The sequence below is a fragment of the Passer domesticus genome, chromosome 6, assembly GCF_036417665.1.
Source record: "Passer domesticus isolate bPasDom1 chromosome 6, bPasDom1.hap1, whole genome shotgun sequence".
NCBI classification, from domain to species: domain Eukaryota; kingdom Metazoa; phylum Chordata; class Aves; order Passeriformes; family Passeridae; genus Passer; species Passer domesticus.
The window spans coordinates 46,808,546-46,831,459 of NC_087479.1; the positions used below are offsets into that span (position 1 = coordinate 46,808,546).

General features: G+C 51.7%; 1 protein-coding gene across 2 annotated transcripts in view; it reads left to right on the forward strand.

Moving 5' to 3' along the window:
- LSP1 (lymphocyte specific protein 1) overlaps positions 1-22,914 on the forward strand; it is a 47,920-nt gene that overhangs the window by 7,307 nt on the left and 17,699 nt on the right. Inside the window, exons 1-4 of one of the 2 annotated variants that reach the window (XM_064425226.1) lie at positions 4,302-4,484; positions 17,068-17,220; positions 19,371-19,460; positions 22,594-22,777. In XM_064425226.1, coding sequence (XP_064281296.1) covers positions 4,426-4,484; positions 17,068-17,220; positions 19,371-19,460; positions 22,594-22,777 — 486 coding nt within the window. In that variant the 5' untranslated portion in view covers positions 4,302-4,425. Of the gene's footprint in view, positions 1-4,301; positions 4,485-17,067; positions 17,221-19,370; positions 19,461-22,593; positions 22,778-22,914 lie in introns of those variants that run through there. The other variant, XM_064425225.1, reaches the window with a different exon arrangement.

Sequence of the window (22,914 nt, forward strand, 5' to 3'; positions counted from 1 at the left end):
ATCCATCCTTTGTCCTTGTGTGTATCACCCCTGGGGCAAAAGCATCTTCTCTTACAAGGCTTGTAAACTTGCATCTTCCACTCTCACTGATAAATGAAGCAAACTTCATGATGGAACCTAGTGATTTTAGGTTTATGGATGTACCCCTTAAGTTCCCCAGGGAGTGTCTGTTTTCCATTCTGTGTGAGGGTGAGAGGTGGCAGTGGGGTAGAGGAAGAAGAATGCTCCTTCTACATCCAGCTTCTGATTCCCTCTCATTTCTGCCTCTTTGGATGTCAGAGGAAGAAAGTCATCACTGATCCCATGCCAAATATTTCAGACTTTGTATGACAGTGTTTGTTGGCTGTTTAGACCCACAATGATACGTGTTTTTCATGGTGCTCCTCTGAGCAACAGCCCTGAGCCAAAAGAGTTGGCTCCTGCCTGCAGCACGGACACCCATGGGGTCGTGGATTGCCTTGGGAACATCCTCTCCTGACTCATGCCAGGACAGAAGAAGGGGTGCTGGGGAGCACCACGTGCACTGGACTCCTTGCCCTGCACCCTGAGCTAATTGCAGAGGTGGGGCGCCCTGCCCTCCTGGCAGCACACTTTGGTGCTGCTGAAGAGCTGTTCTGGTGGGAAGCAGACAGTGTGCTGCTCTTGGCTGCTAGTCCTCTCTCTCCTCAGGATTATCTCTTGTTTGCCTGTCTTGGTCTCTGTATTTGGCTGCCTGAAAGTGAGTGCTGGCAGAGTAAGGTGGACTGAGTTAAATGGGAGTTCAGGGTGAAGGAGAGGTGGCTTCAAAGTGCTGGATGCATGTGCCTAGTGAGGAGAGGCTGGTGGGATGTCAGGATAGGGGGAGAGGTGTGGGATGGCAGAGGGAAAGATGCATCATTTAAAAAGAAAACCAGAGACCACCCCCATCTATTCCATTGTCCTAGGGGCTGCTGGTGGAGGCACAGGGTCTCTACCTGGGAGAGAGGCTCCAGGGCTCTTAGTCCTTGCTGAAGGTGTGAGGCTGTCCCTGTGGAAACATCTTCTCAGGGTGGGATCCCACCACTGACATGCAGGCATGGACCTCTGGGAACCATGCTGGCAGATGGTGGCACTTGTAAAGGACTGGCCCTTGCAGTGGCTGTGCTTTGGGGCTTATGCTGACAGTGGTTGACATCCCAGCAGTATTGGAGAGAAATGCTTGAGCTGTATTTAGCAGAACTAGGGTATTTTTGTTTCTTTTTTTTTTCTTTTTTTTTTCCCTTTGACCATGTGTGAGCCTTCAACTGATTTTGCAACTACATAGCAGAATGATTGTGTAATTAACGGGAACTGGTGCAGCCCTATCTCTCTGGGACTCCAGCCCTCCTTCCCACAGGGATGGAGGCAGACCCGCTCTCTCTCACAGCATTTCACCTTCTCTGCCTTCCCTGCTGCTGGGAAGAGCTTTGGGGAACTCCAGTGCCACACAATGTGCTCCTGGGTGCTCCAGTTCCTGTACTGGGGTGGTGTTTTGCTGCAGAGATTTATGGTGCTTCTCCTAGCTTAAACTGTGCCAAAAAATAACAGATGAATTAATTCTTTTTTTCTTTCTTCCTGTGTCCACTGTACTCCTACCCACTTCCTGGTGGGACCAGGGGGTTTGTTTCTGTGAAAGGATCCAAGCAGCTGTGGGACTGATGCTGACCTTACTGCTCCTGGACACGTGGTGTGACTCACACTGGTGCACGTGGCAGTGAGGGGCAGGAGAGGAGAGGGGACCCAAGGTGCCTCTGCACTCTAAGGCAGTGGTGTGGGATTTCTCCTGGGATTTCTCTGTAGGCATGTCCTTTGTGCTTTTGAATAGTGGTTAAATGTTCCCTGCCCCACAGAGATGGGGATAGTGACCTGTCCATTGCCCTTCTTGCAAGCTGTGGGTCCTGTCCTGCTCTCTTCTCCCTGTGGTCCTGCAGGACCCTGCTGATGCTGGAGGAAGGATGAGTTTTCTTGTAATATTTAATATCTTTCTCAAAGATGAAAGCCAGGAGAAGGGCATGAAGCCTTCCCCAGAGGTCGAGTGGCCCAGCCACCTTAAAAGATTTTTCCAGGTAGAGTTCAGTACCAGGAATTTCTCTCCCTGGGAAGAACACAGAGCTCAGCCTGATGCCTGTTGCTGTTAAGGGACCCCCTTCCTCACTGCCTCACTTCTGGTGTTTCCAAATTATCTTAGCACCTTAGACCACTAAGAGCTAATGTCATGACCTCTCCCCAGCCCTGCATTTCATCATCCAAGCATGGTTTCTGTCAGCCCTGTTCACTGAAAGCCCCATCTCTGAGAGGCAGTCTGTCCTGGAACTGGGGTGGAAGTCTGCCAAGTGCTTTCAAGACAAGGAGCTCATGCTGGCATCCTCTGGGAGTCAAACCCGTGTGGAGCCAAGGCTCTCTTGCTGGGGGAATTAGCAGCTTTTCCTCTGCCCACTTACACAGAAACTTTCACCTCCCATAGGTAGCAGTGTGCTGTTACCTCCAGGAGGCTCCTGCCTTCTCCCGGTGGCAGTGGCTGCATTCCTCCCTGCCCCTCCTTGGCTCCCTGAGGATCGTCTGGCATCTCTGCCTTCCTTCTGAATGAAGAACGCTTGCAGTGATTTCATTCAGCCCCAGCTGCTGCCGGCCCATGGCTGCTGAGCTACATCCCTGCCTGCCAGGGCTCCTTCTAGTTCCCTCCTTGCCTGGCTCAGACCATGGGAGTCAGTGGCAGGTTTGGGCCGATTCTCTCCAAAACAAAAACCCTGTAGGTGCACACTTCATCTCAACTCTGGCCAATTGTGGTGAAGTCAAGAGGAATGTTCTCATGCTTAAACCTAATTACTCCTGCAAGCACTTGCAGGGCTGGGACAAGCTTTTTTTTTTTTTTTAGCAAGAGATCTTTTGTGGTGGATCTCTTGCATCTTCTCACTGAATTTAGAAAGAAAAATATGCAGTGTGCCATCATCTGAGCAGCCCACAGAGTGAGGCCAGCATCAATGTCTGCGCTTTGTGGATTTCGTTGTTCATAATCACTTAGGTGATGGCTAGTAAATACCTGCAGGGGGAAAAAAACCAAGCTGTTTTGAAATGAAGAGACAGGGGAAGGGAGGGCAGGTACTTCCTTTTTTTTATTGAGATTTCTTGGTGTATTTCATGGGCAACTTCCCCATTTCAGCTTACCAGGAGTCAAGAAACATTTCTGCAGAAGAGATCGAAAGGTAACGTGTAAATGAGATGAGAGGGACTGAAAGCAGAAGGAAGGTGAAGGTCTCAGCAGAGTGGTTCCATCATAACTGCTCCCATTTTGCAGACAGCCAGAGGAATATTCCCTCTTACATTGGGGAACATGGGCAGGCCATGCCATGAGCACCATAATGGCAAGTATAGGGCAGGGCAGGAACTTGCTAGGTACAAGTCCAGGCACCTGTTGGTTTGGCATAGCAGAGGTTCTCTTTTCACCCAAAAAGCACACGGAGATTCAGTTTAGGGAGAAAGACTCTTCTGTTTTTTCCTCCCAAGACTACTCCCATGAGGAAGAACAACAATCTGAATGTGTGGCAGATGGGCAATTTGTTTTAGCATTTTGTTTTATCTTAGTCCTTCATCAGACACTCTTGCACTTCTTTTATCTCCTGAAATATCAGTGTTTCATGGAGGCAAGCCACATTTAGCTGAATTTTTTGCCTCTTGCCCAATTTGATGGCTGGGAAAACTGAGGCATGGGCGACTTGGTGACTCGGTGAGGGGGCAATGTTTGAGAGCAGGAGCAGCGTGTAGCCTGCCTGAGGCTGCAGCTCCGTGGCTTCCCCCAGAATCTTGCTGCTATCTCCATCCCAGGAGAACATTTTCCTCTGGTGTGGCATTTCCCAGTGCTAAGCCCCTTCCGTGTTAATCTGACTCTTGGCTCACCTTCGGGCGTGCAGGGACTCTTTGGAGGCGAGACCTTCATGCACGACTTCTGCTGTGAATGGAGCAGGAGTGATTTACAGCCCGTCGGGTGCAAGCTGCCAACCTGGATGTCTGCTCCCTGGCCGCTTTGTGTAATCAGAAAAACAGTGGTCAAGGTGGGAAAAAAACAGAAGGGGGGGGGGGGGAAGAAAAAAAAAGGGCGGGGGAGAGGAGGGGGCCGGAGAAGATGAGTTAAAGGCAGGAGAGAATCCCCCTGGCAGGGGAGTGGGGAGCGCCGGGCTTTGTGCCGCGGGGCCCGAGATTCTCCCGTGGCACTTCCACGAGGCACAGGGGGAGGAGGAGGTGGAGGAGACAAGCCGGGGGTGTGGAGCAGGGGGGCGGGGGGGGGGGGGGGCTAGCAGAAACAAAAGGAAACCAGCTGCAGAACTTCCTGAAGGCGGAGAGGGGGCCGCGGGAGCGCGCAGTGCCGGGCGGCTGCCTGCGGCGCTGGGGAGGGGGCGGCAGCGGGACCCTGCCCGCCGCGGCTCGGCCACCATGACCAGCGCGATCCTCAGGAGGAACTCCAGCAAGCAGGGCCTGCAGAACCTCATCAGGTGAGCGCCCACCTGCCCGCCGGGACCCGCCGCCCGCCCCGGCGGGATGTGCCCGCGCCCAGGGGCGCGGTGCGGGAAGGGGAGAGGGAGCCGAGCGTCTCCGTGCCCCTTTAAATCGGCGGGATTTCGCCCTTAACGCTGGTTTTCCAGCAGACCCCGTGCATGGGAAGGAAGGATAATAGATAAGCCTCCCTCTCCTCCCCCAAAGCTGTATGAGGAAAGCAGATTTGAACTTAGTGATGGCTTTTCCAGGAGCTCGCAACTGAAATAACTGAGCACAACTGTACTGTGACACTCACCTGAGCCGCTGGTTTCCCCTCTCCCTGCGAGGGATGTCTCAGTACGTGGCTTTTTGTGTCTCCCGAGTGCCGAACGCTTCTGCCTAGAAAAAGGATTTTTCTTTTTTCCCCGCAGGAGCTGTACGTTGTGCACGCTGTGATGCGCGTTTTTAATTCAGAGATCACTGAAGGGCTGGATCCTCCCAGGGCTGCAAGCTGACACCGCTCTTTTTTTCGATTTAATTGATCACAATAGTGCTTTGAACCTTTCTCTCAGAGTATAATTGCCAGGGCAGGGAGGTGGATGGCTCAGTTGGGCTCATTCCCGTTTGTCAGCCGGCGCTGAGCCCGGGAGGACGGCTACATTGTCTGCCGGCTTTGAGATTCCCTGCCATGCGGTCACTGTGCTCTTCCCTGGGGGCTGGAATTGCTGCTTCCCTCCATGGGTCTCTGGGATCCATCTCTGGGTGATGCTGGTGTGCCATGGTGATGGCCCTGACTGGGCTGGAGAGAGGCACTTCTCACCTTTTCGTATTTAGTCGAGCAGATGGATGGGTGAGAGGTGGGATTAGGCAGTGCTGGACTCACACTCTGCCCCTTGGGCGCCTCTTGGCTCCCTTGTGCTCGCTGGGACTGCTGGTCTCCAGCTGAGAGGTGGAGGATGTCACCGTGGGGTTTATTTCACCAGGCATTTTCCACTCAGTTTGGGATCTCTGATTGGTAATGCAGCCTCTAAACCTCATCTCTCAAATAAGTTTCTTGCCTTGGAAGGTAAATTTCCCATCCGGTCCTTGCCTCTTTCTGCCCTTCTGGACCCAGGGAGGCTGGCAGAGAAGCTCCCACTGGTTGCACAGGCCCCCGGGTGGAAAATGGGCAGGAGAATCTGACTCCTCTGGGTTCATCTTTTGTTTGGCCTCTTGGACCCATTCCCTGGTCTCAGCCCAGGGGGACTGGGATCTGAGTTACACATCCCTGTTATAGAGCAGGGCTTTGTCAGCGGCTTGCGAGGGGTAGGGAAACCTCTGTGGGTGTGCAGAAGGCAGGACGAGCTCGGATTTGGGGCCAGCTGGTACTGAGGAGGGCCAGGCAAATGAACTGGGGTGGGAATCGCCTGCTTACAGCTGGGCAGCAATTTATTTTGCAGGGTGACAGATGAGGGGGAGCAAGGGGAAGCACATGTGCTTCATGCAGAGAAAAGGGGTGTCCAAAGGACTGTCCTCAGTCGAAACCAGGGGTGTTTTCCTGTCCTGAGTGACATCTCCAAGTTCCTCCTGCTTTGGATAAGGGACTTTTGGTGTCCCAGAGACTCACAGGGACTTTTTTTACAAGGTGACATGTTTCCTGAGTAGGGTTATTACGCTTAACCTGATTGAGGTTTAGCTTTGTGGCTGTGTTTTCCAGTCCTGCTTACAGATGAGGAGCAGAGCGGGGTGTGAGGGATTTCCATGGTTTACACACAAAAACCCTCACTTATGCTCACAGGATTCAACAGTGGAACAGGCAGGGTCTGCTCCATACACACCGTAGCCCATTCTGCAGCTGTATTTTTCTCCTGGAGCAGTTTCTCCTGGAGTTCCTGAGATCAGCTGAAGGGCTGGCTCTGCAAGTCCTGCCAGCTTGGCTGCAGGAAGGAAAGAGCTTCTTTAGTGAGTGGCTCGAGGCTGCTGCCTTGAAGATAGGTTGCTGTCAAGATTCTGTGCTCTGCTTTTTTCTGTCCCAAAGTGACTGCAACAGAGTGGTTGTACACTGTGTAGGTCCTGGCCTCTTCTGGTGTGTCCGAGTGCTTTGGAGACCTGGAGCACACAGTAAAAACAGCTGCTCAGAGCCATAACCACGAGCACTGGGGACATCAGTGTGGTGTCAGGATTTACCTGGCTGCTCCTGCTGCAGGGCAACAGCAGGGATAACCAGGGAGTTGCCTTCTCTTGGCATTGCCCAGCTACAGGTGCTGCTAGCCAGTTGTCCAACAGCTGGGTTAAGGGTTTCTGAGCTGAAACCAGTGTTAGTCTTGTGGATTTTGGGCTGAAGAGCTGAGTCCCAATGCTTTCAGCATCCTGCCTTGTGCTTGAAACAAAACCCCAGCATTTCAGACAAAGGGGCCCATGGGTGAAGCATCACCCGAATATCAGTCCCAGGAGTCAGATTTGCATTGAATGGCTTTTCCGCTGACTGCTGCCAGGCTTAGTGCTCCGGAGTGGTTTGGTGTGCTTGGGATCACTGGTGTACGTTGGAGACAACTGGAGGCTGAAGCACTGAGCCAGTACTCTGGGAACCATCTTTCACCTCTGCCCAGCCAGGAGGTGGACTGGAAAAATTAGCCCTCCTTTTTCCTCAGTGGCTGTGCAGAAGGAGCAGGCAGGGACGTTCCGTTGACATCGGAAAAGTTGGAGGCTGAAAAGAGCCCAGGGTGAGGCCTTGCAAGTGCAGAGCAGAGTGGCTGAGTAATTACCTGGGAAAGGTATGAGAAGAATGGGCAATTGCAGGGCTATCTACCTTCCCTGCTTTGGCCCGTGCGCCCAGGCACTCCCCTTGTCCAGCATAGTTTCTCTATCAGGATATCACTGGGGAAATATTTCTCCCTTTGCAGCGCCCTTACAGCGATGATCCCTCACACGCCCACAAGGCTTTGTGTTTTTTTAAAGTCCTCTCCAAACATGAGCCACTTTATCTTGTTATCATGATCTCTTTCTCCTTCTCCTTCTAATGAATTCCTATAAATAAGATAGGGATCCAGCACCTGTCATGTCGATTCATTCAGTTCATTATCTGCTCCTGCTGGAATTTTACTCTCCCTCTATTTATCGAGCCTGAAGTGTTTCACAGAAGAATATGGCTGTTTAATTAACCTACAAATCAGCCTCTCTGTAAAGCAGCTGTGCTGCTCCTTGGAACTGGATTATTTGGCCTCGTGGCTGATGCTGCTCCCACTGGGTGCTGTGGTGGCTTGCTGCAGTTGTGTACCCATCGCTGGGCTCTGGGTGCCTGGCTGGGATGTGTGGCCCTGGGGTGGGGTGTGTGGGCATATGGATGTGAGTTGGAAGCACTGCTGCCCTTGTCTCTTTAATTTGGCACGTGGCTGAATCTGGGGTGCCATTCGGAAGCAAGCTGTGGTTTGTTCTTGGGGAAAAAGGACAGTGTTCTTACATGCTACAACACCCCTTTGCTTCCCAGCACAACGGGGACCTGGTCCAGAACAGGGGCTCCAGAGCATGGCTGCTCCAGAGAGACAAATAAACCAGTGTCTCTAATTGTATGTCTTTGCAGTGCCACGGAGTTTGAAGTGCAAATAATCCTGTGGGAAAAGGGGCTGAATCTTGAGGATGAAAAATCCCAAGGGAAGAAAACAAGTCAGAAAATGTGATCACGAGACAGAACTCTGTAGGATGGGATTTTTGCTTTGTTATCTTCTGTGGAGCCATTAACATGGGAAGCCAGAATATGAGATCTGAAATGAATCTTGCACAGTGCTGTGTTTTGGCCTGCTGTATGTGATGAGATGCTTGCCACCTCCAGCACTCATGTCCTGGCACCCGTGAGGCGGCTGCAGGGCTCCTTCTTTCTCCCTACAACAAGTTACTGCATTTCCAAGCAATATCCTTTGTGATTCTCAGAGTTCCTCAGCGCAGTGGTAGCTTTAAAAATCCCTGAACTTGAATTTTGGTGTGTGTCATGAGTGCAATATTTAGTTTGATCAGGATATGGGGGCTCTGCCCAGCCCTGTGGGATGCTTTCCTTTCCGTCTGCGTTCGATGTTTCCCGAAGCTTGCCAGGATGTGTCTCAGCAGGGAAGATGCTACTCCAGTATTTTTGTCTTGACCTCCTGTGTGCTGAGCTGGGAACAAGGAACTTGAAGCATTTGGGAGGGCTGGATGGCGTTTTGAAGGGGAAGAACATTTTTTGTGGGGTGGGGGAGTGTGTGGTTGATGCCAGGACATGGTCTGGACACAGTTTGTTGCCTAGAGATAGCTACTGCCTCCAGGGGCTATTGCAGCACCACTTTGCTTCAGCTCCCTGGCTCCTGGATAGGTGTAGGGAGCGAGGAATTCTTGCTGTGAAGAAGTGGGGCAGCTCTTTATGGGAAGATGGAGAAACTGAAATGTGTAGGAAGGAGCCAGTAGCAGAGCAGTTGTGTGAGAAGAGGAGGGAGGGATACCTGCATGGGGACACCAGGGGACACAGGGCCTTCATCAGTGTGATTCATGCTTTGCAATGCTGCCTCAATGTGTCATGAGGAGCCTGTGGTACTTCCCTTCTTGAGCGTCCCCTATTTTGATGCTTTTGTTAGTGGCATTCATTTTTTTATCCCTCTGTGCCCCATTGCCATGGACAGGGCAGAACAGATGGGCATCTTTGTGGACCCCACAAGTGGAGGGCAGATGGAAAGGGAGACATGAGCAGAGGCTGCTGGCAGGGAGGAGCATCCAGGAGAGCCCTTTGGGCCTGACTGATGGCGTGCCTGGGGGATTTCCACATCCCAGGGTGCTTTCTGTGGTGCCAACTGCTTGCTGAGTGATGCCACCATATTTTGCAAGCCAGGAGGAGCCTGGAGATTTGCAGCCCAGCTGAGCTGTGGGGCAGGGTGAGGGTAAGGGCTAAGCCAGTGCATGGTGGGTAAGTCCCTCCCTGGGTGTCTTGTGGGGTGCCCACCCTCAGCTTTGACCTCAAGGATAGCAGCTCATCCTTTCTCTCCAGTTGAAGCAGCTCATCTGTCCCCTCTGCGTACTCTGTGGGTCCATTCCCAGATTTTTTCCAGCCCCGGCGTTTATTTTGTCAGAGTTCCACCTACTACTGACCTTTCCCAGAAACCAGTGCATGGGTTTTATTTGCCTTTAGCCTGGCCTGACCCAGATTTTTACCTTCTCTCAAGCAATTGGATATTCAGGGCCTGAACTTTGAGCCCATGGAAATTTTTGGAAGCTGTAGTGAGCCTTTGAGCCCATCAGGGCTGCAACCACAGGTCATTGTCATCCTCTGATGGTGTGGAGAAAGACCACCATGTGTATCTGAGTGTGGTTCAGCTAGAAGGAGCACTGGTTGGAGAAGCTGAGGCCTGAGACACCAGCTGGGATGGTGTCTGAAAACTAATTTTCAGCTTCCAGATTTTTTTGATTTCCCCTTCTCCCTCCATTTCTAACTCTTTCGATGGAGCATCAAACAGCATCAGCACCATCCCTCAGCTCTATGGTGGGCAAAGGGCACCTGGGGCTGCCAAGTGCCTCTGTCCCACAGCAAGAAGCTGCCCTCAAACGCAGGATTTTGGGATCAGTATGTTGGGGCAGACTCTTTTTCCTGGTGGAGACCTAGCGCAGCAGGGAGCGAGGCTTGCTGTGATGGGGTTCCTGCTGCAGCACAGCTCCTCAGCATTGGCCATCAAGGAGAGCCTGGACTGTCCCAGGAAGCGGGCAGCAGTGTTCTCACGGGCTCCTGCCCGTGCTCAGACTGCAAACTCCCTCCTGCTGCCGGGGCACTGCCTCGCCCCCAGGGCTGCCAAGCAGGGCCCAGCCAGCTGTGCCATTAAAAACACCACACTGACACAGATCTTGCTCCTAATCCCGGCCTGAAGCAGGGATAAGGTAATTGTTCACCTTTCTAGGCTCAGACTTGTTTTCCAGCAGGAGTGTGTCGGGAAGGATGCTGGCTGACTGCAGCCGAGGCAGGGAGGCTGTGGAGTCTTGCTTCCCTCTTAAGGAGGAGAAGAATAAAATACAAAAGCTGGGTAAGGCAGTCTGCATCTCTTTGGCAAGGCTATTTTTTCTTCTGACATGCTTCTCCCTTGCAAAAACAGAGGCCAGACTTCCTGCCCTGTAGAAAAAACCCTCTAATTCCTTGAACCTTCGGGCTGAGATGGAGAGACCGTGAGAAAGAGCCATGGTTCGAGGTCGTACCCAGCGCCGATTTCTCACACCTACTGAATGCAGTGGAGTGCTGGGAGGGCTGGGGCTCCAGCCCTTTCCTCCCCCCTGCCAAATTCCTGGCCGGTGATGTTGATACATGATTGCACCAGCCTATCTGTGTGCTAAGGACCCACGGTCCTGAGAGTGCAATTCATCATCTTGAAGGCGATTCGTTTGGATTCTGTCTGCTGTGATCAAAATCAATAATAATAAAAAGAAACAGTTGTTCCCACTGGTTGCCTTGTGCTTCTTTGAGTGGTTGTGCCTCACCTATGGCGTCTGGAAGCATGGAGCATTCCATGTACCTTGTTGGAGCCACAGTCCTGTGAGTGGCAGCAGGGGACAGATGAAGCTCATGGTGAAGGACCAGCCTTGCTTTCATCCCTCCTCCAGGATCTGCTCCTGCCATTGTCCACCAGCGTTCTCAAGTGTGTCTTGTTTTGCTTGTGGAAGCAGTAAATTACCATCCTGGGGCTTTCCCTGCCTGTCATGCCACAGTGACAGGTCAATCTTTGCAGGGGATTTAGTGAAGGCTAAACTAGGCAGAGTTTTATATGTGACACATGTGATGCATGGCTGTACATCTGCACATCCTTCTCAGGGCAAAAAAGGGATGTGCTTGTACGGAGGAAATACAAGATCTGTTTAAAAAAAGAAGAGTTGCTTTTATTTTTAAAAGGGAGGTAGCTCTCTACAATGCTAAATGTGGTTTTCCTTCTATTTCTGCTTGATGAAAGTTTGGGATGTATCATGTTCTGTTCGGATGCCTTGGTGTGTCCTTATCACCCCATACGTGCTGCCTCTCCACACCCCCAGTTCTAGCAGGGCTCTGTGGCCACTCCTGCGTGTGAAGCAGCTCCATCCTGCTGTTCACATCCTCAAGGTGGCCTGTGATTTATAGGAGAAATGGGGAGACGTGGCCGAGACTGCACAGCTACGTGTGGGGTGGGGAAGCTTGGTATGAGAACAAGGCTGAGGGTGAAGCACATAGATGCATTTTTTCCTCTCCCCCTGCCCCCCTTCTTGTTCAAACTCTGTAGCCTGGACTCTGAACGGAGCAATGCAGCTGAGGAATTACATGAATGTATGGGAGGGAGAGGCTTGTGGAGTATCTCTGGCTTCCTTTGACTGACACACTGCTGTTGCGGAGCTAGAATAACTCTCCCGAGGCAAGGCTGAAATAAACTTCAGGATGTGACATAATAATTCTTGATTTTATTTCTTTTCTCAGTCTCCCTGTATTGTACTGCTATCCTCACCCCGTTCCTTATTCAGCAGGACGATGACCCAGCTGTAATCTTTGCTATCCAGCCACGTTACTCCTGAGGCATGGAAACCCATGAGTTCTGTGGTGGCCTGACACCAGTGGTCCTGAATGACATGAGTGGAGGCTTTATCTGTGTACTTCAGCATGCTTGACTCAGTCACACAGAGCCATTATATGCCACTAATAAGTGATTAATTTGTTGGCAGAAGGTCAAGTGGGTGAGGGAGTTGTAGCCTTCGGAGGGTGTCCTCTTCCCTTTCGTGTGACAGGGTGAGCTGCACATCTCCTGCCAGCAGTCAGGGCCCTTTGTAGATGTGTGATAAATGCAATATGAAATAAAGCCTGGCAGCTCTGCTCGGCGGCAGATGAGCTTGTTGATGATCCTAGGCCATATTCTGCACTCTGTTACCTGGCACTGTGACAGGGCAATGCAGGCTGCAGTGGATTGCATGGAAGGGGAAACTCCCTTGCGTTGGTTTCTGGCATCTCCCTTCCCCTAAACCTCAGCAGAGGGGAGATAGGATGGCTGCCCTTCCCAGTTCTTCTCTAATTTATGCAGCCCCATGGCTCCCAGGGGATATTTCCAGCTGTGGTGGACACTGGGTTTTTCACAGGTGTTGGGGTAATCTATCTTCTGGGGTTGCACATGGCTTCTCCTAAATCCTGTTCCCAAAACCTCTTTCCTCTTGTGCCCTGGCTTTGTGGGGGCAACCTACCCAACAGAGACGGCAACCAACCAGGACACTCCTGGCCTGGTACCCCGGTGAGCTCAGGAGACAGGAATGTCCAGTGTGTTGGTAGAGGGTTCCTGAGTTTTTCTGGCGCAGGTCTGCGAAGCCCAAAGCCTCTGGGAGGCATTTGATTTTCCTTTCTGGAATTAACTTTAGTGCTGGAGGTTGGGTTTGGGCCAGCAAAGCTTCCTTTGAGCCGTCAACCATGCAAAAGACTCCTCGAGTCTGCAGAGTTTCCCTTAAACACAGCTCATCTGCTGCCAGAAATTTCCCTTGCCTGAATATTAAAATCTCCTCAAGTGCCGGTGAGGAATTGCCCAAAGGAAACGTGACCTTCCCAGCCATGCTGGCTTGTCTGGAGCAATTGTGGCCACGTGGAACAGGGCAGCCAGAGTGTGGGTGCCTGTAGTGCCGTGCTGCAGGAAGAGGTGTTCTGTAGTGCAAACAAATCAAGCCCCTCCCGTGGCTGGGGGTCCGGAGGGAGGTGAGGTCAAGAGCTGGATCTGAAACAGGCAGCTGGCCCCGCTCAGAGAAGAAACCGAAGCATCCCAAATGCTTGGCAGGCAGGGTCTCTGTGGGCACAGCTGAACCAGGGGGCTTTCAGCTCATTCTCACACCTGCAGGATGTGCTCAGGAAGAGAGAAGCCCATTCCACAAAGCGTGTTTGGCCCAACCAAGACATCCAAAAGCTGTTGGCAGAGATGTAGGGACCGTGTGAGAGAATGACCCAGCCCTGTGACGAGCTCTTGCTGGAGCAAATCTTGCCAGAGCTCTGGGCTGCTGGGACCAATGAGATCTCTCCACCTTTTCTCCTCCCTTCTCCAGTCACACTAAAGTCTGTTTAAGGGGGTGATTTTCCTTTCACATTTCATGAAAATTCCTCTATGGAGGGATTTTATAAATGCAGGTGGCTGGATTCAGGAGTGTAGCATGCCGTAGCTCATCTTGCAGCTCCTCAAGCTTCAAGTCTTGCTTTCCATTTCCCCATCCTGTGATGAGTGAAATGAAGTTGAGAACTCTTGGTCCCACTGGCAGCTGTGAGCCTGCTTCTTCCCCAAACCTCCCCAGCCTGGGACCAACCTGGCACAGTGCTGGCTGGAGGTGAAGATACGTGGGATCAGCCTGATCCTGAAGCACTGGGTAATTATTTCTGGGATTGGGAAAGATGGTTGTGAAATGCCACTGTGGGCTGAGCACGTTGAGTTACTGAATGCGGTTGTGAACAATTAGAGCAAACGGGCGACCATGGCCCCGTTTTAGTAAATGGAACCATTTGGAAATTAAATCTTTCCACCTTTTTGCTTCGAAAGGCAATTTAACAGCTGACCCCCTGCTCACACTTGTGCTTGTCCAAATTGAAATGGCACATTTTGTCTGGGGTCCAACAAACGCCTGTAGCTGACCCAAACACAAGGACTTTGGCAAGGCTTAGTTTCTCATTTGCTTGTATTTTTTTGCTTCATTTTGTTTTGTTTGTTTTTCACTAAAGACAAATATTTGTGCTGCTCGGTCAGTCCAAAAGTAATCATCCTTTTTCCTCTGCTTGTCAGTGTGATTACTGAACCCCAACGCATCACTTATTAAACCTCCCTCCCCTACCAGCCTATTTGAGCATGACAGAGAGCTCAGAATCTGAAAATAAATTCAGTTTAGGTGTTTGCTGGAGTGTGCTGGTATCTTTGAATCTGTGGGGGCTTTATCTGCAGCCCTTTTTGCTGAGCAGAGGCATGGTGTTCCCATTGCAGCCCCCCACCCCAGGATGCTCAGAAGTGTCTGAGATACATCCCAACACAGCAGCAGGAAACCTGGAAGCTGGGATTGCTCTGTGACAAATCTGGATTGCTCTGTGGCAAGGGGAGCTGGGAAAGTTATTTCTCTGCTTTTGCAGAAAAATCCTTCTCCCCAGAACGGTCGCCCCCGGCTCTGTCCTCAGCCTGCTCGAAGGATGCAGGGACAGAATAGCGAGCCGGTGAGGTCATGGGGAGAGAGTTAGTCACATCCAACTGGGAAAGGGAGAGGGCTGCCAACCAGTGCTGCTCTCACAGTGTGGAAAGCTCATGTGGTTCAGAAGGGACCCCCCCCTCCAGAGCACCCTGGCCAAGCTGGGGGTGTTGGTGGAGCACTGCCTCTGCAGCAGCTTCCCAAGGAACTGGAGGAAGGAGTGAAAGATTTTAATCAAATATCTAACTTTCTGGCATGAATGTGGACTTTGCTTCTCATAACTGGGGCAATATGGGCGAGAGGGGGTTAAGAGCCTTTCCGAATTGGAGACTATCTGGAGCTGTCGCACAAGGGAGGGAGATCATGGCAGAGTTTAATGAATGACTTCATTTATATATTAAAAAAAAAAAAAACCAACAACAACATGGTGGCTTCCTGCCAGGTCCACAGACAAGGGTTTCTATGGGAACCTGAGGAAAAATAATAAATAGGAGTGTGGGATGAGTAGGGAAGGGAGGAGGGGAGCTCAGGCTCGGGTCTGGGTCTGCTTTTTTCCTCATGGAGACCAAGGTGGCAAGGGGCGATGATGGGGTAAAAAGGGAAAGAGCTGAATTTGGTGCTTGCAGAAAGACCCCACCCAAAATAAGGCAGGCAGTAACTACACTGCAGTGGAGCATTCTCTCGGGCTAGTCCTGGGGTCTGCTTTGTTCCCTGCTCCTCTGTGGGCGCAGCAGGCATGGGCAACCTTTCTTCACTGGGCTCACAACCTGGCTTTGCTGCCTTGGGGCAGGTGGGAGTTTGGGAGGGCAGTGATTTGGAGTCATCCCCAGCTTCCTGACAGGGTGGTGGTGGGACCACTGTGCAAGGGGATGCACAGTGCCAAGCTACTGTGCATCCCCTTGCTACTGGGGCTAAGCTCAACAATCCTGCTCGCACTGCAGAGTAAAAGAGGCTCTGAGTGAGTCTAAAATAGGCTCTGAGTCAGTCTTCCTTAGAAAGGCTAACAAGGTTCACAGTGTAAGGCTACATTTTTCATGAATTAATCCCAATGGGCTTTTTTCCCCTCCCATTGCTGGGATAGGGAGGTATCTGCCCTGAACTTCAAAAGAAATCAGCTTTTTGGTGAGACCCATGGTGAAGTGAGGCCCTCTGATGTGAGGGCAAAGCTGGGCAGGCTGCAGAGTGGCACTCCTGGGGCCAGCTGAAACCTGTCCCTCATTCACTCAAACTGGGCTGAAACACATCTCAGCTAAGGCATTTCTCTTTGGGTTTTTTCCCCATTTTCCCTTCCACAGGCTCTTTGTTCCAATCTGAATAATGTTGCACGGTATCTCCCATTGAGCAGGTTCATCCTAAGAGGATTGTGGTCCTCGGGGTGTGCCTGAGGTGTAGAAGTGCACGTTGGTCTGGGTCCTGCTGCTCTGGGAGATTGACTTCCCAGCTCCCATGTGTATGTGCCTTCCTGAAAGACCTTTCTGTAAATGGGCTTGAAAATGCCAGGGAAAACAGCTTTAGTGTCTGCTTTGCACCTGGCTGAGCCAGGGGTGAGGAGGCATCTGCCACAGCATCAGCCTTGTGTACCCCAAATCAGACCTGCCCAGCTCCAGCAGCCATCAGAGGCCCTTTGGATGAGTGGTGGTCACCCCATGGCATGTCCCTGTCTGCCTGAATCTCAGCTGGTGCTGCCAGTGGAGCAGGAGCTGTTCCCACGTGGGGAGTGCCTGGACTGGCGTTATCACCGGAGAAGGAATGTGGCATCCGCCTTATCACTTCCTTAGGGATGCAGGAGGCTGTTCTGCTGACAGAGGCATTATTGTGCAGCAGTTGAGATGTCTGGGAGAAGTCAGGGCAGGTTTTTCTTCTCCACAGGGTTGACAGGAAGCCAGGCAGGGCAGAGCAGGGCAGGACATAGGTGCTGCCATCCACTGCTGTTTCCTTGGCTTCTGGTCAGGCAGGAGCAGCTCAACTGCCTAAGGAAACCCATCCCCAGGGTACAGATCTTGCCTTCTGTGGGCCAAAGCTTGACAGGTGTTGGATATCTGGCAGCACTGCAAGACCCTTTACAAACCCTTCAGACGCCTTGCAGCATTGCAAGACTATTTACAAAACCTTCCAAAGTGGGAGTGCAAGGCTGTTTTTGCAGGGAATGGTGCTTTCCAGTGGGCTTCAGCCCACAGGCAGGTGGGAAGAGGATATGTACCACATCTTCCTTCTGGAGACTTGCAGGCTCTCCTGCACCCCTCTCCCAGTCCCTGTGTCCCACCCTGTCCTTGCCCATCAGTCAGTCCTGCTGCGGAGCTGTGCCGATGGAGGTGAGGATGCCACTTGGAGGATCACCGCTCGTGCTGGGAGCTCTCCTCTGCAGAAGGCTCCTGCTTGCCGGGGGCAGCCCAGACACCTCAGAGGGTTGTTACCAGCTTTCACAGGACTGCCTGATGGCATTAAAGATGGGTTTTCCCTCTGGCTTGGCAGGCTGACAGCGCAGTGGAGCGTGGAAGATGAGGAGGAGGCGGCGAGAGAGCGGCGGCGGCGGGAGCGGGAGAAGCAGCTGCGGTCCCAGGCAGAAGAGGGCCTGAATGGCACTGTCCCCTGCTCAGAGAGTGCTGCTCTGCCACAGGAAAACCAGTAAGAAAACCAGTGCATAAATCCTGCAGCAGCACGTTTTCCTTGCAGCAAAACCCTCCTGCAGCCACTGAGTGTGTGTCCCTGGCGTTCGGGGTGGATTGGGGAAGATGGGGAAGTTCTCTAATAGGTTTGGGCTGCACATTAGCAAATAGTGTGCTTTCTTCTTTGGGCAGAAAACCCCACAAGTCCTGTTTTGACTATTTTCTTGGCTGGAGGCTGGGGGTTTTACTGCCCTGAGAGTTTACTCTGGGACAGCTTGGGGCAGGCTGGGCTCTGGTAGGGAGTCCCCATTGCCAGTGATATCAGTGCTTGGTTAAATTTCAACCTGGGAGTCATCCTACAGCGAAAGTAATGGAGTTTCCTGATACATGCAAAGACAGATGTGCCTGAGGAGGTGATGCACAATCCCAAGCAGATCACAGTGCAAGCAATCACCTATCCTGGCTGAGCTTCCCATTCCTCCTTCAGAGGATGCTGCCCTGGCACTGGATAGCATGAAGCAGCACCTGAGCTGGTGCAGTTCACAGCTCCAAGGGTTAAAATTAACTTTGTGCTTTAATGGGGCAAGTCCTAGATGGAAATATCTCAGGAGGCATTTTTGGAGATGCTGGGCTCTCTGCTGTCAAAGAGGAAACACCTGGAGAAGGGATAGGATGACATCCCCAGCATCCCACACCACATCCTGCTGCAGCCTCCCATGTCCGTGGTTCAGCAGTCCAGATGCTGTGCAGCACTGGGGCTAGCACAAAAACTAGTCTGCACTCTGAATTGCCAAATTCTTGTCTCAAAGTCTTCAGTCTTACCACTATTTATGTGTTCAACGTATTTCTAAATTTATTGAACACCATGGAAAAGTGGTGGCAGGATTTGGAGTTATAGTCACAGAGAAGCAACATCTTCATTTTACTGGGAAAAAAGCAAAAGTTATTTATGAAAACCTATTTTTTTTTCCATTAAAAGATTTTCTTCCCTCATGATACTTCCAAAATTATTTAGGATTTTTTTTTTTAATAGAAGAGCATTGCAAAACTCCTTCACAATCTTCTGTGGAAATACACACGGTGATATTGTGCAGACAAACCTGCTGCAGTCTGCTCTAAAAGCAAACAGAAGGTCTGGAAAGTAATAATAGTTATTAGCTTTTCCAACCCCCCCCCCCTTCACGTGGGGACTGGGAAATAATTTGAAAAGGTCTTTAAAACAGCAGATGAGATCTCTGGTCTCCTTCTTCCTGGTTGGTGCTGTGAGCAGCCTCAGGCCCAGGGAGTGTGCAGCAGCCCCAGTAACCCAGGCTGCAGGCTCCAGTCCTCTTGCCATGGGCACACCTGTGCTGCTGGCCCCACAGCACCATTGGCATTGCCCAATTCAGAGGACAAGGACAAGAACAAGTCCTAAAATGAAGGGTTTTGCTCCCTGCTCCATGATGCCAAAGCTTGCTGGGCCAGGCTCAACCACAAGGATGTTTCTTCTTCTCCGGCCATTCCCTGGTTTTGTTTACAGCTGCTGACAGCCACCTGGGCTTGCTCATGCAGCCAGGGTCAGCCCTGGCTATTAATCTTCTGAAAAGCTTCATTCTCTCTTGTGTAAATCCTGCCCCCTCCTTCCTGTGGCTCTTCCCACGCTGGGACTCGTCCTATCCATGTCACTCCCCTTAGTTCAAACTCACCCTTGCATTTCCTTGCTCCAAAGGGACAGAGTTTACCTCCTGTTCTACCTTACCCCCACTAAAGAAAGCCAGAAACAGTCAGGAGGACAGAGGGTTTGCAGGAAAAAGACAGGAGTGTTCTTGGGAGCCAGAGGGATGGACATCAGCTGAAGTGGTGATGATGGGGCTGTGCTGGCTTTGTGCTTCTCCTGGGGCTGGGTTTGCAGAGGGACACAGGGAAGCAGCCAGTCTTCTGTCAGCATTCAGCCAGTCTCCCTTGCTCCCTGGGAGCTTTTCTGTTAGCCTGAGCACACATTTGTGGCCAGGGCCAAAGATGCTGGAATGATTTTGCCATGGCTATCTTCAGCAGTACAGCTCACTCAGAGAAGAATAAATGGAGTAACTGAAAGGAGAAGAACTGTGTCAGGCTGTGGCTCTTTCAGGCCAGGTTTAGGCATTTTTCTGCATGCCTCTCATGCTAATTTTCCTTCTTGCTGTGTTTCAGCTATGACTTTAAGCCATCTGGGACTTCGGAGCTGGAGGAAGATGAGGGGTTCAGTGACTGGTCCCAGAAGCTCGAGCAGCGCAAGCAGAGGTGGGTAGGACACAGATGAACCAAGGGGAGGGGTACCCCAGCAAAAGGACTGTCCCTGAGGAGGGGTGACCAAAGCCAGGTCAAGTCTGGAGCATCAGCAGGACAGAGCAGGCTCCACACCACTGGGACAGCTGCTCTCTGCCTGCCATTTGGGCTAGCAGGGGGGAATGGCCCAGGGATGGCCCCAAGCTTTGGCGATGTTTGGATTGAGCTCTGTGCTCCAAGCAGTGGCAGCCTGCCAGGACTCCTGGGTTTGGAGGAGTGACAACAGCAGATTTAAGCCACCTGAGCTGCTGCAGGGGCTGAAATGGTCTCTAACATAATCCAGGCCAGCCTAAAAAGCTGTTCTAAGTTATTGCTGCTTCCTGGCTCATGTCAGCATAGTGGGTGTTATGGCCCCAACCCACCTTGTGCCTGACTCCTCTTTGAGCAGGGAAAAACAGGCAGCAAAGAGCCCTGAGAGCCCTCCCATCACTCCTCCCTTACAGAACTAAACCAAACTCCTGCCTGAACCACTTCCCTTGGATTCTATCTACCTGCACACGAACTCTGTGACTCAGCTCTCTTGGCAGCTTCATTTTGTAGGGAATTTTTGGCATAGCCTCTGCTTTACCCTGAAGAATTCTTTGCACAGAGAGGTGGTGGATGCCCCTTCCCTGGAAACATTCAAGGTCAGGTTGGACAGGGCTCTGAGAAACCTGATCTGATTGAAAAGGTTCCTGCTTATTTCAGAGGGATTGGACTAGATGACCTTTAAAGGTCCTTTCCAACCCAAACTATTCTGTGACTGAAAAAGTGCTTAAGATTAATATTTACTGCTGAATAAATAAAAATGAGCTCAAAGTTTTGTTACTTTTCTCCAGACCTTGTGGCTAAACCACATTGCAAACTGTACCTTTGCAGCCCTGATCCCACAAGCACTTCTCAAGCACCTCTAAGGCCCAGCACAACGTAATTATAACATCTGTGGGAGCAATTAGAAATCATCTGCTTTTTGGTTTGCTGCTCTTTTCCAAGCCCCCCTTGCAAAGAGCTTTTCTGGAAAGAAAGGCTACTGCTTTTCCCTCTTTGGCCTTCAAAGGGAATTAGTTGGAATGAACATTATCCTCTGCAGGTATTTGTCGTTGGGTTTTTATGTGTTTGTCCTGTAGCAGGAGGGAAGGGTGCTGAGCAGGGCGGGTGGTGTTCATGGCAGGTGAAGCCCATCAGTGGGAGGTGGTACTTTAAAAGCAGGAGCTGAAGGTGAGGGCTGGTTGGGGGAGGCACCTGGAGCAGTTCAGACTCTGTGGGTGAGCTTTTTCTGGAAAGGCTGGCTTGTCCTCACACCAGGGGCTGTAAGGTCCCTGTGACAGCTTTCTCCCTGGGGACCTGCCTCATCCAAGGGGTGAGCTTGGAGTGTGGTGTGAGCACAGGTAGGTTGTGTGTCTGCCTGTGCTGGGACAAGCAGTGCCGTGGTCAGACTTTCCCAACTCCCTTCTCTCCTGTTTAGCTAAAGATGAGGCAAATCCTGGGTTTTAGGTGGTGGCTGTGAAAGAGTGGATGGAGACAGCTGCTCTCTGCTGGATGCAACTAAACCAGGTCCTGCATCCCCTGAGGGCCTTGGTGCTTTGGTCCTGGTCTTTTTGGTCCTGGCTCTCCTCTATGAGGTAGGAGATCCATGCCATCAGCTGTGCAAGGACGTGAAGCTGTGCCAGCCTAGCTGCCTCCCATACAGCATGGCTGTGGTGTGAAAGGCATCCTATAGACTGCACTGTGTTTGCTGGCCTTAATTTTTGATATGAGCTTGTACTTGAGCTGGAGACATTGCTGCCATCCTGGTGGAGAGCTGCTGGGCCTTCAGGGCCTGTTTGCTCTTGGTGAGAGGATGATGAGAAACAAGCCAAGTGAGCCAGCACATGCATCATCTTTTTCACCATGTAGTCACTGTGGAGGGCTGGATGGTGGCTGACCTGTGAGCTGCCTTCCCAGCAGCAGAGAGGTGGGTGGAAAGGTCTTGTTGGAACTTGTTTTTGTGTTTTGTGCCTGCTGAGGGAGGAGCAGTGAGTCAGCCTTGCCCTTTGGCAGCTGCCTGCTAGCCAGCTCTCTAGCCCTGCTCTCTCAAGCCAGATTTTCTAAGAACTGGGTGGGAGGAGAAACTCTCCCCAGCCAAAAGAGCTAAGATGGCAATAGCAGCTTGGTGCATGGCTGGGAGCCAGTGAGAGTTCTGGGGCTCTGTACTCCCAGTGTCCTGTGCCCAAAGGCATGGGCTGCCCTGCTCTTGCAAAGCTGATTGCATAAACTTACTCCTGGGTCTCCTCTTGCAGCCTTGGAGACCCAGAGCAATTCTCTTGTACCAAACCCACTGTGGCTTTTAAACCCCTAAGCCAGGGGATGACCCCATCTGCTTTGGAGCTCCTTTGTTTTGCTGGGATATGAGATGAGTGATGTGAGTAGAGGTGTAATTTTTTCCAGTGGCCAAAACTGAGGCTTGGGACCAAGTGCTAATACAGCATGGCCTGTGAAGCACTGTGCCTTGCCCATGGAATGATTCCAGGGGAGTGGCTCTGCTGCCTTGCCCTAGAGTTCAGCTTCAGCTTAAGAAGCATGCTCATGTGGTGTTGTTTGTGCTCTCCTGCAGCAAGAGACTGTTAACGTGGAAGATGAGTTCAGACAGAGAAGGGCTGTGTTTGGTGCCTCACACTGAATTAGTGCTGGGAACCACGGTGGCAGCATCAGATTGGTGTTTGACTGCAGGATGTGCTGGTGCACCTGGAATTTCAGCTGTAGCCAGGCAGGGAATTGAGCCAGCACCACATCATGGTAGCAGTGCCCTGTCTGCCAGGGGTTTGAACAGAGGGCTCTTCTGTGCTTTCCTATGGGTTTTGCCCATCATGATGCTGGTAATGTGCAGGTCCCTTCAGCTCTGCCACAGTTCTTAGCTGAGCTGAGTCTTGGGCACTTAAAGTGGGGGCAGTGAGCTGTGATGCTGTTGCATCCGGGTGCCTGGAACTGGCTGTGAGCCCTGGTGTGGAATACCCAGCATGCTGCAGGTTTGGGGAAGTGATAAAAGTGGAGTTCTAGAGGTGTGAGGTACCTCATGGTGTCTGTAGGCTCATAACTGCTTTTGTTCTTTGATCCCTTCCCCCATCTGTAGGTCTCCAAGGCAGTCCTATGAGGAAGAGGACAGTGGTGTGAGAGAAGCCGAAGTCAAACTGGAGCAGATCCAGCTGGATCAGGAAAGCCCAGAGGAGAACATGGTTATCAGAGAGGAAGAGAGGCTGTGTCAGGAGGAAGAAGAGGTTCAAGAGCAGGAGGAAGAGGCACAAGCTGAGCAAGAGGTGGGAGCTGAATTCTTTCCAGAGGGCTGGTGGGAGAGCTGATGCTGGGGGCTGCTCCCCCGTGTCCTGGCTCAGCATTTTTGCTGGAAGCTGAGCCCATGCAGACACATCAGATGTGCTTTCATGGCATAACCTGG